This window comes from Myxocyprinus asiaticus, chromosome 30 (genome assembly GCF_019703515.2).
Source record: "Myxocyprinus asiaticus isolate MX2 ecotype Aquarium Trade chromosome 30, UBuf_Myxa_2, whole genome shotgun sequence".
NCBI lineage: Eukaryota > Metazoa > Chordata > Actinopteri > Cypriniformes > Catostomidae > Myxocyprinus > Myxocyprinus asiaticus.
This window is the reverse complement of record NC_059373.1, coordinates 28,405,281-28,421,839: the sequence shown is the minus strand read 5'-3', so window position 1 is coordinate 28,421,839 and position 16,559 is coordinate 28,405,281. Positions and strand designations below refer to the sequence as shown.

Here is a 16,559-nt window from a genome sequence, read left to right as displayed (position 1 = left end):
GACATTTTTTATTGCAGTTTTGCTCATATTTCAAACAATTGCACCTTTCGTGTACCTTCTCTTTGTATATTATAATTACTGTGTGCTTATAGGCATTCAGTTATAATAAACTCTCTATAAGAATAACCCCTTAATGCATAGCTTAAAATATTTCATGAATGTTTATCTAAGAAATAATTTTCCCTTGTGAAGTGAGAGTAATAAATCTATTCAGTGTCCTTGTTTACCACCCTTCCCTTCCCTTATGGAGTAGTCACATTTAAAATGCATGTGGCTTTGAGCAGAGATTCAATCAATACCAGGCAGAACAGTTTAATGTACTTCTTTATTTTAAGTCTCCTAATGCCAATGCATTGACATGATAATAAAACTGCCTTATTGCAGGTTGTTTTCCTGCACTTGAGAATTTAGTTTAGCGACAGATTAAATATGAACAGATTATAATGTGGTTTTGTGTACAAATGCAGTGTACATTTCTAAATATCATTGTCTGAGATTATCATGTAACATAAAACATAATAACACCTTAATCAGTAATTTGTTCAGCGGACGGTTGATGTTGATGAAAACATGCATACACGTTATATTATTAGTCCAGCATGACTATATTGTTTATTAAGCAAATGCCACAATAAAAAGATGATGAAATAAACAAATGCAAAATTCACTCTTATTTACAACTAAATATATCGAATTTGGGAAGAGGGAGAAACGAGGACCTTCTCAATATGGAATCTGTACCATCACAATGTACCATTATTACAAGCAAACACATGGACAACATTGGGACTCTTATCCACAGTCCACCTCATATTTTAATGCAATGCATATTTCTTAACCTTTTTAAATGTTAATTTACCCCACTTAAACTTACTTTAATTAACAATGCATCTAGAAACATGTATTCCACTGACTCCAAATGTTTCATTAGTTACTCAATACAAACAAACTACAAAACGTTCCACATACTGTTGTTTGAAAGGAGAGCTGTTGTTGCCAAAGATTACAATATTTTGTAAAACCATATTTCAACAACAGTGACATAATTAAAAGATCAAAATAGTTATGTTAATATTTACAGTACAAGTGTCTCTTGGCATGAAACTGTCAGATGCGGTGTCTGGACACGCTATATTGGTTTTATTATACTGCTACATGAGTGTAAAAGAAGCTAATGCATACCTGATAATAAAGTACATTGACTAAGCTGCCAGGCAAAGCTCTTTGTGGCAGTACCATGATGTCAATCTCCCCTGTGCTTTTCAGTCTTTTGAAATGTTACGTACCTATTAAATGTAATTAACCAAACAATATCTTAAATATACAGTATAGATACTCAATCAATACAGCTGCATTAATAAAAAACTCTTAAAATGCTATTTTGCACATACATATCAATGTAACAACTCCATAGCATCACTAATGGACAATGTGTGAACAAATGAAAGGATCTGAATTCATCAGCAATAAAACCTGTCCACCTTTCAATAGAGGAATAATTAACTAAAAATAAGGAAACTCTGTTATTTTTTAATTTACTCACCCTCATGTCTATTCAGACCTGTTTTCTTTTTCTTTCTGTTTTTCAGTGGAACACAAAAGGAGAATTTTTAAAGAATCTTTACGCAGCTCTTTTCCATGCAAGGACAGTTCCTAGTGACCACATCAGTCATGCTCCAAAAAGGACAAAAAGACCATATTAAATCACCATATAAGTAGTCCATACAACTTGTACATTTTATTCCAAGTCCACTAAAGTCTTATAACAGGTCTGTTAAATTTAAGACCAAAACTTAGGTTGTTATTCACTGATAATCTGCCCGTCCACCAAAGCTTTGAAGTGTCATCCACATTTACATTCAATGTTAGCACATCATGCTAGATTTTACAACATTTGGACTGCTTCTATGGTGTTTTTTTCTTCTTCTTCTCTTTGGCGCTCACCAGACATGGTCGCTATGTCATTATATGGAAAATAACTTTGTGAAGATTCTTAAACAATTCTCCTTTTTGTGTTAAACTGAAAAACATAACAGCATACAGAACTGGGATGACATGACATGGGCGAGTAAAAATGAATAGAATTTTAGTAACACTCATAAACGAGTATTATAGACTAATGTTGCGTACCTTAAAAGGTCCCTCCCTCAAACGTCTATGATTTGAAAAAACGATTAAAATACATCTTGCATCAGTAAGAATCATGGCTACAATTAAATATTCCTCTTTAATCTTTTGATATGTGCAATGTGAATGTTACCTGCTTACCACTTGATCTCTTGTGAACTAAGTGCTCCAGCAGGTCTGAATGATTGAAATAAGTGTAATGCTGTTGAATGTACCTGTGTGGTTCTCTTTTTGGGATAATACAAAGACACAATTCCACTTAGTTCAGACACGCTCTTTGCTCAACTAGTATCGGGTGAAAACATGGAGGCAAAGTGGGGCTCACAGCAAGTGAAACTACTACTACGTTATGAATAAAATTTCTCGTAAGAGCACAGCTGACATAAAGGGGGCACCTCAGGTTTGTGGTCCCAAATATTCTCAAAATAGCAAAGCAAACCCTCAAACTGAGCCACTCAACAGTGTTGAATCACCTGTGCTGGGTCGCAGGTCTTACACTGAAAAGATGACATCAACTGTGGTCAGCGCAATATCATTCATTACAGGGATGGGTCATGATGGTCGACTAGTCATTTGGGTGAGGTTGATTAGTTTATCTAAATGTTTTTCGTAATTTTTTTTTAGAGATGTTTAGCAGTTGTGCTTAAATTAGCGTGGTGTGCTTTAGCTATTGGACAGTTGGCATGCTAAAACCCTCTCAGAAAAGTTGTCTTTAAATGAATCTCCTTTAAAGCACAGGCACTACAGCCATACTCATTAAGACGGATATCTTTGGCCATCGCATCGTGTCTCGCACTGTTTTTTAAGCATCCAGCCACATGCATTGAGCTTTAAAGACGGTGTGTCAAGTTAGAAATAGTCTAAATTTGAAAAACATGTCATGAGACACCTGTGTTCTGTTCCATTTGAGTGCACTTCAAACTTTTTTCAATGATAGAATATGTCTTATATAAAGGCCTAATTATACAGTGCTTCCTAAGACGTATTAGCCGACTAGCCATTCAGCCAACCCAACCACCAGTCGATTTTGAAAATATGTGGTTTTGCACATCCCTAGTTCATTAGTACACTTCCAAAACCCCAACACCAGATAAAACTAGTACTCAACTGTAATGTAATGCTCCAAAACAAGGGGTGCCAAAATGCTGTACTCAGAAACATTCAATCAGGAAGGGTTAAGTGCATTATTCTAGTTATATCACCCCAAAGTCCACCTCTAAACCTCAAACAATTGAGTTCCCAGTCTCTGAAGTCTCTGATTTGTGTGGGTGGTCAGAGATGGGAGATGTCCCTGGTGAGGCCCAGTTCCGCCACACTCTCATAGTCAGGTTCCGCTATCCCATTGCCCTGACGAGCCTCTTCAGCTGTTTTGGGGATCCTGATGGTCTCGTACCCAGGGTCTGAATTCTCCACAAGCTCCTCCTGAGGCTGAGAGCCAGGAGCCAATGGAGATTCATCCCTGACTTTGGCATAAAGGTCACTAGAGGTGGACTCCATCACCATTCCCTTGATCTCTCCAATGCTGCTGTAGTCATGCTCTTTTTCCTTAACAACAGGCTTCTGTACCTTGGAGTACATGTCTGAAAACTGCAAATGGGAATGTAACAGTGAATTGGACATCTTTAATCTATAGACTTATTATTAAGTTATTTTAGCATAAAGTGGGATATCAATTTGTAATTAGTAGGCCTGTCATTCACAAGGGCTGTTTTAAAAAAAATAATTTATTAAAAGGGATAGTTCACCCAAAAATGAAAATTCTCTCATCATTTATTCATCCTCATGCCATCCCAGATGTGTGTGACTTTCTTTCTTATGCAGAGCACAAATGAAGATTTTTATAAGAATATTTCAGCTCTGTAGGTCCATACAATGCAAGTGAATGGGTACCAAAGTTTTGAAGCTCGAAAAGCACATAAAGGCAACATAAAAGTAATCCATATGATTCCAGTGGTTAAATCTATATCTTCCGAAGCGATGTGACAGGTGTGGGTGAGAAACAGATAAATATATAAGTCTTTTTATACTATAAATCTCCACTTTCACTTTCACGTTCTTCTTGTGTTTTTGGCGATTCGCATTCTTCATGCATATCTCCACCTATTGGGCAAGGAGGACAATTTATAGTAAAAAGAACTTAAATATTGATCTATTTCTCACCCACACCTATCATATAACTTCTGAAGCCATGGATTAAACCACTGGAGCCATATGGATTACTTTTATGCTGCCTTTATGTGCTTTTTGAACTTAAAAATTTTGTTACCCATTTCCTTGCATTGTATGGACCTACAGAGCTGAAATATTCTCTTCATTTGTGTTCTGCAGAAGAAAAAAGTCATTCACATCTGGGATGGCATGAGGGTGAGTAAATGATGAGAGGATTTTCATTTTTGGGTGAACTATTCCTTTAATTACATGACACATAGATTAATTAATCAAAAATAATCACATATCCATGTTTATTTTGAAAGCACACAAACATTATATTAAAAAAAGGTACTTCAAATACTGTGACAGACAAGTTAAGCATTGAATTGACATTACAAAAAGTATTTTGTGAAGTCAATATAATTAGTTTGATTTAATTTAATATAAGCCTATAACTGGCTCACAGTCCACAGGAATCTATTTTTCAATCAAGTTTCTCAATCATCTGAGGTAGTCATATAGGGCCCGTTCATTCAGGATGTGTTCTCGCATTCCATTTTTGTGCTGTTTTTTAATTGTTGGTCTATGACAAACGCATCCAGTAGACATCTTTTTTCCATGTTTTTAAGGTGCTATGTGTCAAGTTTGCTCCAAAAAAAAAAAAAAAAGAAATGCTTTTCTAAACCAATTAATTCTGTCAAGAATATAGCTAAATCCTGCTGTTTTCAAAGCAAGAACTTGTTCGTTCTGTTCTATCAGCTCTGTGATAGGGTGGTTTGGGGAGTCAGGGGCATAATTAAATGTTTAAACTTTAGGGCTACCCCCTAATAGTCAAAGGTTAGTCGATGATTAGAGTCTTGGTCGAACAAGTTTGGATTGGTAAGTTGGTCGCAGAAAAAAAAACTCCACAGGAAACCGACGAACACCAGTATTACCGCTGGTTGGATGCTAGGTGGTACTATGGGGCAGTAGCGGTTCTAGCTTGTATGGCGCCCTGAGCGAAACCTGCTTCAACACGCCCCCAAAAGTTGTTGAACGGGGTGGGGGGAATTGTATGGCGCCTTGGGCGAAACCCGATTCAACACGCCCCCAAAGTTATTGATGGGGGACTGGGGGGGGGTCTGTGCGGGTGCCTCGTGCTGCCCCCCCCCCCCCCACAAGATGCCGCCCTGGGCAACTGCCCATGTCACCCATGCCTAAATCTGCCACTGTTATGGGGTCATTTTCGTTAAGCAGGGTTAGGGTTAAGCCTACACAATAAAGCAAGACACCTTGATTTCAAACTTTGAACTTTATTTTTTATTTATTTTTAACTAAAGATTCAAATGAAACTAGAAAAAAATTAAGTGCAATTAAAATGTGTGTTATCCAACTTTTTGAAAGATGGCTTTACAACTGTTGTAAAGGGCAACATCTCTCTGGCAAGGAACCTACTTCATCTGTGCAATCTCTACCGATCGGGTATTTTGTTGTCCGTGAAAATACACGTGTGTGAATAAATTTGTTTTGTTCCCTGCTTCACGTATATATATATATATATATATATATATATATATATCTCGCAATATCCAATTACATCAGCAACCCCTGGGCTGAGGGATCGGTGAATATTCATTACAAGGGGCTCTGAAGTACTGGTAGCATTGCACAAGGGCTTACCTCACTGTCTGGCAATGCATGATCCTGAAGCTCTGGTGTCGACAATGGGGAGTGTAACTGTAAGACAGTGATTGAAATGAGACCATTAGTTAAAATCACTCCTTACTTAATCAATTTAAATATACAGCAGCAGAGGAAATGGCTGACAGTCAAGGACTGATTGATGCAAAATGGAACAGCTCAGAGAAAATGATTTAAATCAAATGTACAGTTCCTTTCTTGGCAAGAGCAGTTGTATATTTTCAAAGAGAATCAATAACAGAGTCATTAATTAACAAAGTAAATCCTACAGCAGATCAATAACAGACACCTTGGCTGTCGGAAGAGAATATCAATCGCTGTGCCAGTCACTGAGAGATTACCGTTAAGTGTGAAATTTAATATAACCCCTTTGAGATTAACTCTAAGATGTTTTAGCATAAAATTCCAAGCCTGTTTTGACGAAGACAACTCACCCTGTGAATTTAAAAGTGTGTTTTGCTTTGATACAATTTCAAAAAATTTGCACACAGGGGCTTGCCAGATTGGCTTTGATATTGGTTTAATTAGCGAAGCAATTAATTTAATAGCCTTTGAGCCCATTTGTGTAGCTCTTAAAAACACCCCTGACCTCATTGCAACTAACAAATGTCTCTTACAATACAGCTTATCTGCTAATTCACTCTTGCCTTTGTCTCCATCCGGCCCGCTATATTAATGAAAGTGTCTCCTCTATTGATTTTATCATATTAGAAATGAGCAATCATTGGAAGCGCTTAAAACCCTGTCCTGTGCTGTTTTAGACAGTGGTTTGAAATAGAGGTATTTAAACAACTTAAAAATGGTATTTTTTTGTTTTGTTTTGTTTTTTGTGTTTACTAGTTTTAGTCAACATGATCACACAGGAAATTGAATGCTGCTTCCGAAAGTTCATGTACCCTGGCCTGAAATCATCCCCATTCAGCCGAATTACTGACAAGTGGCATCCCCCATTAACAATTTTGCATTATTTCAAACGTGAACACTTTTCCTTTAGTGCTACCGATTATTGCTACCACTGTCACACAAGACACTTCCAAGACATTAGTTCTGGTCCCGTGGAAAACAGAAAGTAATCGCGTTCATATAAACAATGGTGAGCATGATTCATAGGTTACATATTCACTCTAAAATTATGTTTTTGCACTGGCGGTTAGGTTTAGGGTTGTGGTTTGGAACAAAATATGCATTCCTGTTGATTGTATTACATTTACAACTAAAATTACAACTCGATTTTGGTGCCCCTTTGTGGACATTTTTAACAGGTAACTGGTAAACAACACTTCCAGCTTTGGTCACTGGAGGCAGTGATTCAAATTTCTGTAAGCACAGACTGATTTCAGCAGCAGAACTTTAGACCTAAGGTCACCAAATTTTTTGTTTTAGTTGTTTGTTTTTTTTAAAGCTGCCAAATTTAAGACATTAAATGAGATACAGGTACCTCAATATGTTTAACACCCCAAAAAGGTATTTAACACAGTCAAAAGATTGATTTAATTTGACATAAAACCTGTTTCATTCTATTCTGTCTGATTTCTAAAGACTTATAGTAATTCAAGACTAGATTAACTAATTGAATAAAATGTTGTATATCAAAATTGATACTGTAAATAATTTGTGGTCATTTTATTTGTGTTAATGTTGGAGCCATGAAAATGAATTTTACAGTAGTTTAGTTATTGTTATGTTTTATTTTAATTTTAGTTTGCAACGATGTTTACATTTAATTTTCGATTTAGTTTTCGATTACAATAATAACGCTGCTTTGAGATGGCCAGAGAGGAAGACAGATATGACAGACAGGACAATGTGTGTGACAGGTTGCTGACGGAAGGGAGCGGGCATGAGGCAGTGGCCTGTAGTGTTGCATTCAATCATGTCAGTTAGTATTTGCTTTCACAGTTATCAGCGTGTGCCCATGCATCCACAAATAAGGAATCAGCACTAACAATAAAAGTCTTTCCCTTCAGAAAGAGACTTCTGAGTGTTGATGTGCTGAAATCACAGTTTATCTAAGACAGCTGCCCTCAGTCCATCACACTAGTGTGGTGACAGGGACACCAACGCATACTGGCACACATGGTGCACTGCTCAGCCAAATAACCAAATAGACGATGAAAAATTGAATGATCTACACAGTAAACTAATAAAGCATTGATGTCTGTGTGACAGTCACATGTGCATGTATGTTTATACAGCATGCATGTGTGTCAATGTGGGCGTCCCGGCTTCACCTGACAGCGTTTCTTGCTCAGACAAAGACAGATGTACCTGTAAACACAAACTCTGCCTTTTCATTCATCATGAGGGTGAGCTGTTAGTCATTGGGCAGCTGGAACGCACTGATGTATGTGTGCATATTTTACACATAGACACAAGTGGCCGATAAGATAAATCACTGCTGTCCCTTTACACTTGTACATCAAGCTACAGGGAATAGGATAGGGAGTGATAGGACTCAACTTTAAACCCACAGTGTGGTGGGGAATAGGGGGGTTGAAATAAACAGTCTGAGTGATCAGGAGGATAATGAAGTAAACCGCTTACTGTCCAGCATTCTATTTTTGAGTTAGACTTTGAGCCATGATAATGCATTTTAGTTTAGTTTCAGTTTCCAATTATACATTTCTATTTCACAACTAAAATTACAACTTTACACGTGCAACTCTCACATGCCCATACGTTCAACAACACTTCCAGATTCGGCCAGTGGTTTGGGGGGGACACATTTGGCAGAAGTAGTAAGAGTAGTATGGGTAGTATGCCATTCCAAACTCAGCCAGTGTGATCAGTCAGTCTACTCAGGAGGTGCATGTGAGTCACTTACTGTCTGACTTGTTAGTACTGATTCACGATTGACAACCATATTTATTAACAGGTATGACTTTTGAACTGTGCTGTTCATACAACAGGAGCGGATCACTAAATATTTTTATGAACAAGTAACCAAAGTCAGTCTCTTCTGTTCTCGCTTGTCACCATAGTAACTGTGACTAAAATAAATTTATAGATGATGACTTATATAATACTGGAAAAAGACATAACTATTGATCTGTTTCTCACCCACAACTATCATATCGCTTCAGAAGACATGGATTAAACCACTGGAGTCGTATGGATAACTTTTACGCTGCCTTTATGTTCTGGCCACTATTCAATTGCATTAAATGGACCTACAGAGCTGAAATTCTTCTAAAAATATTAATTTGTGTTCAGCAGAAGAAAGTCATACAAATCTGGAATGGCATGAGGGTGAATAAATGATGAGAGAATCTTTCATTTTTGGGTGAGCTATTCCTTTAAATCTAACATAAAATTGTATTAATACAACCATTTTATTAATATCACCATTTTACTGTCCTAACTACACATTATATTGTTAGTTTCAGTTTTATTTCTTGCATTTAACATTGTTTATCCTGCTGTTCGCGACCCTATCAAAACAGACCTGCAACTCATTTTTGGTTCCTGTCCCACCAGTTTAGATTGAGAACCACTGAGTTATAGAATGCAGTTGCCACTCTCATTATAACTGAAACTGTCAATAAAACAGAACTGTATTTGGCACTTAGCCTAACTGACTTCGAGTTAAAGGTCAAAGGGAGCAGAAAGACAGAGCGAGAAAAAAAAAAAAGCAAAATGATAACAACAAAATGACAAAGCAAACGGAATGTAGAGAGAGAGACTGACAGAGTGAGAGTGCAAGAGGGAGTGATGAACAAAGGAGGAGCTGGGCTTCCTCGATGATGGTGACACAGTTATATTGCAGCCTTGCAGGTGCAACAGCAGCCTGTCTGCTCTCTACAGATGGCTTCATTTGTATGCTTCAGGCACATACAGTATACTGTATATAACTGTCAACGAGAGCACACATCTTAAAAAAAATTTAATCTATCGGGAAACATGCTGTTCACTATTTTGCTCCTGCATTCTCTAAGTTTGGCTTGCAGGAAGCAGTAGCGCAGTCCCTTCGGTCTGCTAAAGAGATGATTTCTGTTTATTCTCTGTTATATGTGTGATGGATCTCATCACTTGTGAAGAATAAAGTGAGATAGATATGCTCCTGCTTAAGAAAATTATTACTGAATAAGAGCAACTGGTGCTATGTGCTGTGAACTTGCTTTTTTAACCCCTAAGTGAAAATTTCCTTCAAAAATGTGCTGTGGAGTAATCATGGTACAGTGACTGTATAAGATGGTAATACAATGGAACTCGTATATGCTATTGTACTGAATGTTCACTATAATCATACAGCGTGCCAAGGTAATAGTGCCATGGCACTGTCCAAATAACCATTGTATTAACTTAGTATCATGTTAAAAAAACATGGAAATACAATGGTTCTTTTTGGTGCTGTTTCGGCAGTGTCCACTCAACATAGAGACATTATAAGGGGAAGGAGACAGACCACTTGTGTAAAAATGAATGAGAGAAATTTTAATGCTTTAATGCTCGGCTGCAGGATTGGAAGTCCCGCCTTTCAGTTACAAGTGCAAATTGCTTAAAGAGTTTCTTTACTCTAGAACAGAGATGCCCAAACCAGGGCCCGTGGGCCAAAGTTGGTCTGTGATGACCTTTGATTTGGCCTAAATATATACAGTATATATATGTATATATATATATATATATATATATATATATATATATATATATATATATATATACACACACACACACATATATATACATATACATATATATACGCATACAGTATATATATATATATATATATATATATATATATATATATATATATATATATATATATATATATATACACATATATATACACATACAGTATATATATCTGTACACACATACAGTAGTATATATACCACTGACACAACTTTTCATTGCATTAATTTAGAGGACTGCAGAGTAATGTTTTTTTACATTATGAAATCATAAAGGAGGGGAAACAGGGAAACTTTTATATTTTTAATATAATACAGTTTGATATAATGCAGTGTTTACTTTCGGCCCAGGGCCCTCAATCAAGTTTGATTTTTGGCCCTCCGAAGGAAAAAGTATGGTGACCAAGATGGCCACTGAGTGAACTGACCTGCCTTAAAGGGACTTTGCTCAACAGTATAACTGACTTAAATTTCAGTCATGAAACTCCACATTGGTATGCTCACATATGATGTGTAAAGCCAATCAGCTCTCATGGTGTAAGCTGAGACTTCAATTTCTCTCTTTCGCTTACATTTAAATTGCTCAGTTTTGCAAATAAACCAGTTTCACAGCAGGGTGCTGCAAAAGTTTTTTCTGAAACTCTCCTCCACCCCAGCTTCACTTGTCTAGATCTGCTACATGGGGATTGTATGTATTTCTAATTGTTCAGCTTCATGCCCTATATGCTCAATGCAGCACGTCTTGTGTTTGTCTAATTGGACAGCAGCAGCATGCAAGTAGGTATAGCTGCAGGCCGGAGACTTCCAAATGGGGGCAGAATCTCCAAAAGAGGGTGGGGTTATTCCCATAGGAGGTGGGGTTACTCCAAAAGGGGATTGTGCCAGCTCCAAAAAGGGGCATCAATTCCACTCACGGTTAAGGTTAAGGAAAGGGTTAGGTAAGGGGCTCCCTATATCTTAAATGGCCATTTAGAGCGACCACACCTTTTTGAAGCAATGCCTGCAGCTATACCCTTCTCGCAGCATGTCCACATGATAACACAGTATGTATATGTATTTTCTAGCAGTAGCAAGTCTCCATACTTGCGCTGCAGCAGCAGCAGAGTAGCCGATCTAGTCTGCCAAGACCAATATCTAAATCATTTTGAGAGTTGTCATGACTGAACAATGGTAGATACAAATAGGAACATAGACATCTATTGAAAAAACAGTTTGGTAGCCCCCACCTGTCCATTTGGAAGCTCATTAATCTGTTGGTTGTCATTCTCATCCAGAACTTTGTTGGGTATTGGAGGTGGTTTTTCATCCTCTGGCTCTTCCAGATCCACAATGGCAGCCGAGCATCTGGCCTCCATGTCGGAGCTATAGCGGCTTTTCTTGCTGAGGTTGACAGAGGCGTACTCAACGCCATTGGGCAGGACAGTGCGATCTGGCGTAGCAGGACTGGGTTGACCGTTGAAAAGGGGTGCATGTGGTTCCTCAAGGCTCAGCGTACCATTGGGGAGGCCAATGTCCTTCAGCTCCTTCACCGTCTCATACAGTGAGTCCTCAACACTGACATCGCGGGAGGCCCCATCCTTCACCACCTCGTATGTTCCGTCTCCAGAGGCAGCTTGAGCACCAGCCATGGCGGCCTTGAGAACATCAGTGGGTGGAATGCTGGGTAACTTGCGGTCCTGGTGACACTTGGAGGATCTGAGTTCTGACTGGCTGGACAGCATGTCCTCTGAAGGCTGGGGACTAGTGTCCATCATTTCCGTAAGTACTATGGACAAGATGAAACAGTGGTTATTTTTCATTAATCACGCATACGTGAGTATTTGTGCTTAAAACCTATATAAAGGGCAGTTCAGACAGAACGCGTGAATGTGGTCAAAAAAAGCTAGATGCAGTGTAATGCATACAACAGAAAGCAGGTGGCTCGAGATGCACTTTTAAAAGTTAATGTTCTTTCACATGCCGTTCCTGTATGAGACTGTAAAAACAGCAAGACTTGGCGCAACAGTCAAAGACATCAGTCTAGCGCGTGTTTACTAAGAAAAACAATTGAAAAAATGCAGATGGTCATAAAAACGCATTCAGTGTGAACTGCCCTTAAGAATGCATTTGCAGACAGTGACCAATGGCAGTCAAACAGCAGTTGTGCGGGGGAGTGGGGTGTCACGTGACGCCATGCAAGAAGCAGACGTGTGAGCGACGAGCTCTGCGCACTTTGCTAATTTTTTTATTATTTTCATGTTATAATCTGGTGATATTTGATACACCCAGTTACACATTTGCTTTTTGATGCAAAACATGGGAAAGAAGTCAAAATCCTCAGGCTCTGGAGACATTAAAAGACACTTACGTGTTCAGGATGAAAGCCCCGACAGGCCTACAGACCGGGGACTTGATTTGGATGGCACGGCGGGAGAGGAGATCCAGCGTCAGTTGTCCAACATGTCGGTGATGTTGACGAAGATTCTTGCTGACTTGGAGGATCTCGCTGTAATACGTCGATCGATTATTGCGATGGAAATAAAATTCTCTGTGACTGATGTTGAGAGACGAATCTATTTTTTGGAATCTTTGGAGAGGGAATTAACCGCTAATCCGCCCGTGACCAAAGTATATTTGGAACATCTCCTTGAAAAGCTTGAAGATCTTGAGAATAGAAGCCGCAGGAATAACGTTCAAATTGTTGGAATTCCTGAGCATGAGGAGGGCAGAGATATGGTGAAATTCCTAGATGAGTTTTTCCCCGAGTCTGCTCAACATAACAGGCCACAAGCTGAAAATCGAGCGAGCTCACAGAGTCCCAGCTCACAGATTTGCTGAGGGAGATAGGCCCCGATCGATTCTGGCCAGATTTCTGAGATCATCCGATAAAGATCTTGTGTTGCGCCAGGCAAGGAGCAAAGGGAAGCTTTCTTGGAAGAACCATAATATTTTCTTGTTCCCGGACTTTGTGCGAGTTCGAAAAGAGAGAAACGCGATCGGTTCAAGGAATGCAAGAAACTCTTACATCAGCGAAAGATCACTTTTGCTCTGATGTTTCCGGCCAAACTGAGAATAGAAACGAAGGACGGTTGCAAAGTATTTACATGTCCCAATCAGGCAAAGTCTTTTATTGAATCAATGGGTGAGTAAACCATTGGCTGTTTCTCATGTGAGTGGGTCGACTCGCTGTACTTACTCTGGCTTTTGAGGAAGCTGGGTGTCATTTTGGTATCTTTTTTCTTTTTGCGCTGGCTCTGAATGGGTTGCGGCACCCCATAAAAAGAAGGAAGGTTATTACTTTTCTTAAACTCAAGAAATATGACATAGTGTTTCTGCAAGAAACACATCTCTCCCCACAAGAAGTTAAAAAATTTGGGAAGATATGGGGTGGACATGTTTTTTTCAGTGCTGGCTCAAGTAAGAGCAAGGGAGTCATTATATTGATTAATAAACATCTACAATTCAAATGTCTCAAACAGACTAAAGATAAATTAGGGAGTCATTATTGTTTTAGCTGAAATTCAAGGGCAAAGGTTGATTTTGGCTAATATTTACGCACCTAACGCTGATGATCAGGGCTTTTTTATAGATCTTGAAGGGATGTTGCAAACCGCTGGCACCCCTCATGATATAATATTGGGAGGAGACTTTAATCTTTTGATGGACTCAGTCCTTGATCACAGTGAAGCAAAAGTGTGTAAACCCCTTAGAGCAACATTGATGCTTCAAAATCTTGGTCTTACGGATATTTGGAGACTTTTGAACCCATCTGGTAGGAACTATACATTTTTTTCATCAGTCCATAAGATTTATTCTAGAATAGATTTTTTTTTGATATCTCATTTCATCTCTTTTGATTGCTCAATTGGAAATATCTTAGTCTCAGATCACGCCCTGGTGAGTTTAGAGGTGTTGCCATATACAGAGAAATAAAAATCATATAGTTGGCACCTTAATGTATCCCTTTTGCAAAATCCTGGTTTCCAACAAATGTTAAAGGCTGAAATCAATGTTTATATGGAGACCAACTGGTCCTCAGAATCCTCTGTGGGCGTGGCTTGGGAGGCACTTAAGGCGGTTCTTAGGGGTCGGATCATACAGTATGCCTCATTCATCAAAAAATCCAAAGCACGAGAACTCGTGGAGTTGGAAGAGAATATTAAAAGTGCAGAGGCAGAGCTGAAGCGCCGTATGTCAGCTGATGGCCTCAGAGAATTGACCCGACTGAAATATAGATATAATACTATTTTGTCGCGGAAAGTGGAGTTTTGGTTATTCAGGACAAGACAGTCATTCTTTGAGTCGGGGGACAAAGCAGGGAAGCTTTTGCCTAGATATATAAAGCAGAGAGGGTATCTTTCTATCATTCCCTCAGTGAAATCTGCTGGTGGTGAAATATTTACCTCGGCCATTGATATTAATAATGCCTTTAAAGAGTTCTATCTTGATCTTTATAGCTACATGTCTTCGTCTACTGATGAAGATATTAGAAACTTTGTGGAACCATTAGATCTTCCTAAACTGACGATTAAACAAAAAAACTCTCTTGATTCTGAGATAACCTTGGAGGAGCTTGACGAGGAAATTAAGTCCCTACCTACTGGCAAGGCTCCGGGGCCAGATGATTTTGCCGCAGAATTTTTTAGATCCGATGCTACAGAACTGGCTCCACTTTTGTTGGAAGTTTATACAGAATCATTAAAGAATGGAAAGCTTCCTCCAACCATGACACAAGCCCGGATCAGTCTGATTCTTAAAAAAGACAAAGATCCAAGCGAGTGTATAAGTTACCGTCCAATCTCCCTGATCCAACTAGATGTAAAAATATTGTCAAAACTTTTGGCTAACTGATTAAGTAAGGTTATGACATCTCTTATACATATGGGTCAGGTGGGGTTTATTCGGGGCCATAGCTATTCTGATAACATCAGGCGTCTCATCAATATCATCTGGTCAGTAGCAAATGATCAATCTCTGGTCCCTGCCATCTCATTTGATGCCGAAAAGGCATTTGATATGGTAGAATGGGATTATCTTTTTAAGATTTTGGAAATGTATGGGTTTGGGAGTACATTTATTGGTTGGATTAAGTTACTTTATAAACAACCTGTAGCAGCGGTACAAACAAATGGATTAATTTCAGATTATTTTACTCTGAATAGGGGCACTCGGCAGGGTTGCCCTCTTTCCCCTTTATTGTTCTGTCTTGCCCTGGAACCATTAGCAGCCACAACAAGTAAGGAGGATGATTTTCCAGGGGTGGTGGCGGGTGGTGTGGCGCATAAGCTTCTGCTTTACGCAGATGATATTTTATTATTTGTCTCTGAACCTACTAGATCTATGCCTTGCCTCCACAGAATTCCAAGTTCTCAGGATACAAAGTTAATTGGTCTAAATACGAAGCTTTGGCTCTGACAGCATACTGTCCAGTAATGGCTTTTCAGCCGGGCGCCTTCCAATGGCCCAAACAGGGCATTAAGTATTTGGGGATTTTATTCCCAGCAAATTTGTCTGATTTAGTTAGTGTCAATTTTGACCCTTTAATAAAAAGGTTTTTGAGCAATGTGGGCAGGTGGGCTTCATTACATTTATCGATGATTGGGAAGGTTAATGTTATTGAATTGTATTCCAAAATTTAACTACCTGCTACAATCTCTCCCTGTAGATGTCCCCCTCTCTTATTTCAAGCAATTTGATAGCATAGCGAAGTCCTTCATTTGGAATGGTAAACTTCCCAGATTGCATTTTAATACGTTACATAGGCCGATTGACAAAAGGAGGGTTAGGCCTACCCAAGATTTTGTTTTATTACTATGCGTTCAGTCTCAGACATTTGGCTCATTGGTCACTTCCACCTGAGAGAGCCCCTCCCTGGTTTGTTATTGAACATGCAGTTATTGCCCCTATTTCGCCATTACAAAGCATCTCTACCAAACTAATCGGAAAAGTTAAGTTACACCTTGTTATTTCGCATTTACACTCGGTATGGAC

The 16,559-nt window shown here is 38.8% G+C and overlaps 1 protein-coding gene across 3 annotated transcripts in view; it reads right to left on the bottom strand.

Moving 5' to 3' along the window:
* Positions 1-306: 306 nt before the first annotated feature.
* Positions 307-16,559, bottom strand: part of LOC127421132 (phosphoprotein associated with glycosphingolipid-enriched microdomains 1-like) — a 98,844-nt gene continuing 82,591 nt past the window's right edge. For all 3 annotated transcript variants that reach the window (XM_051663925.1, XM_051663926.1, XM_051663923.1), the window contains 3 exons: positions 11,816-12,354; positions 5,938-5,994; positions 307-3,714 (listed from right to left, as the gene is read on the bottom strand). In XM_051663925.1, coding sequence (XP_051519885.1) covers positions 3,400-3,714; positions 5,938-5,994; positions 11,816-12,354 — 911 coding nt within the window. In that variant the 3' untranslated portion in view covers positions 307-3,399. The remainder of the gene's footprint in view (positions 3,715-5,937; positions 5,995-11,815; positions 12,355-16,559) is intronic.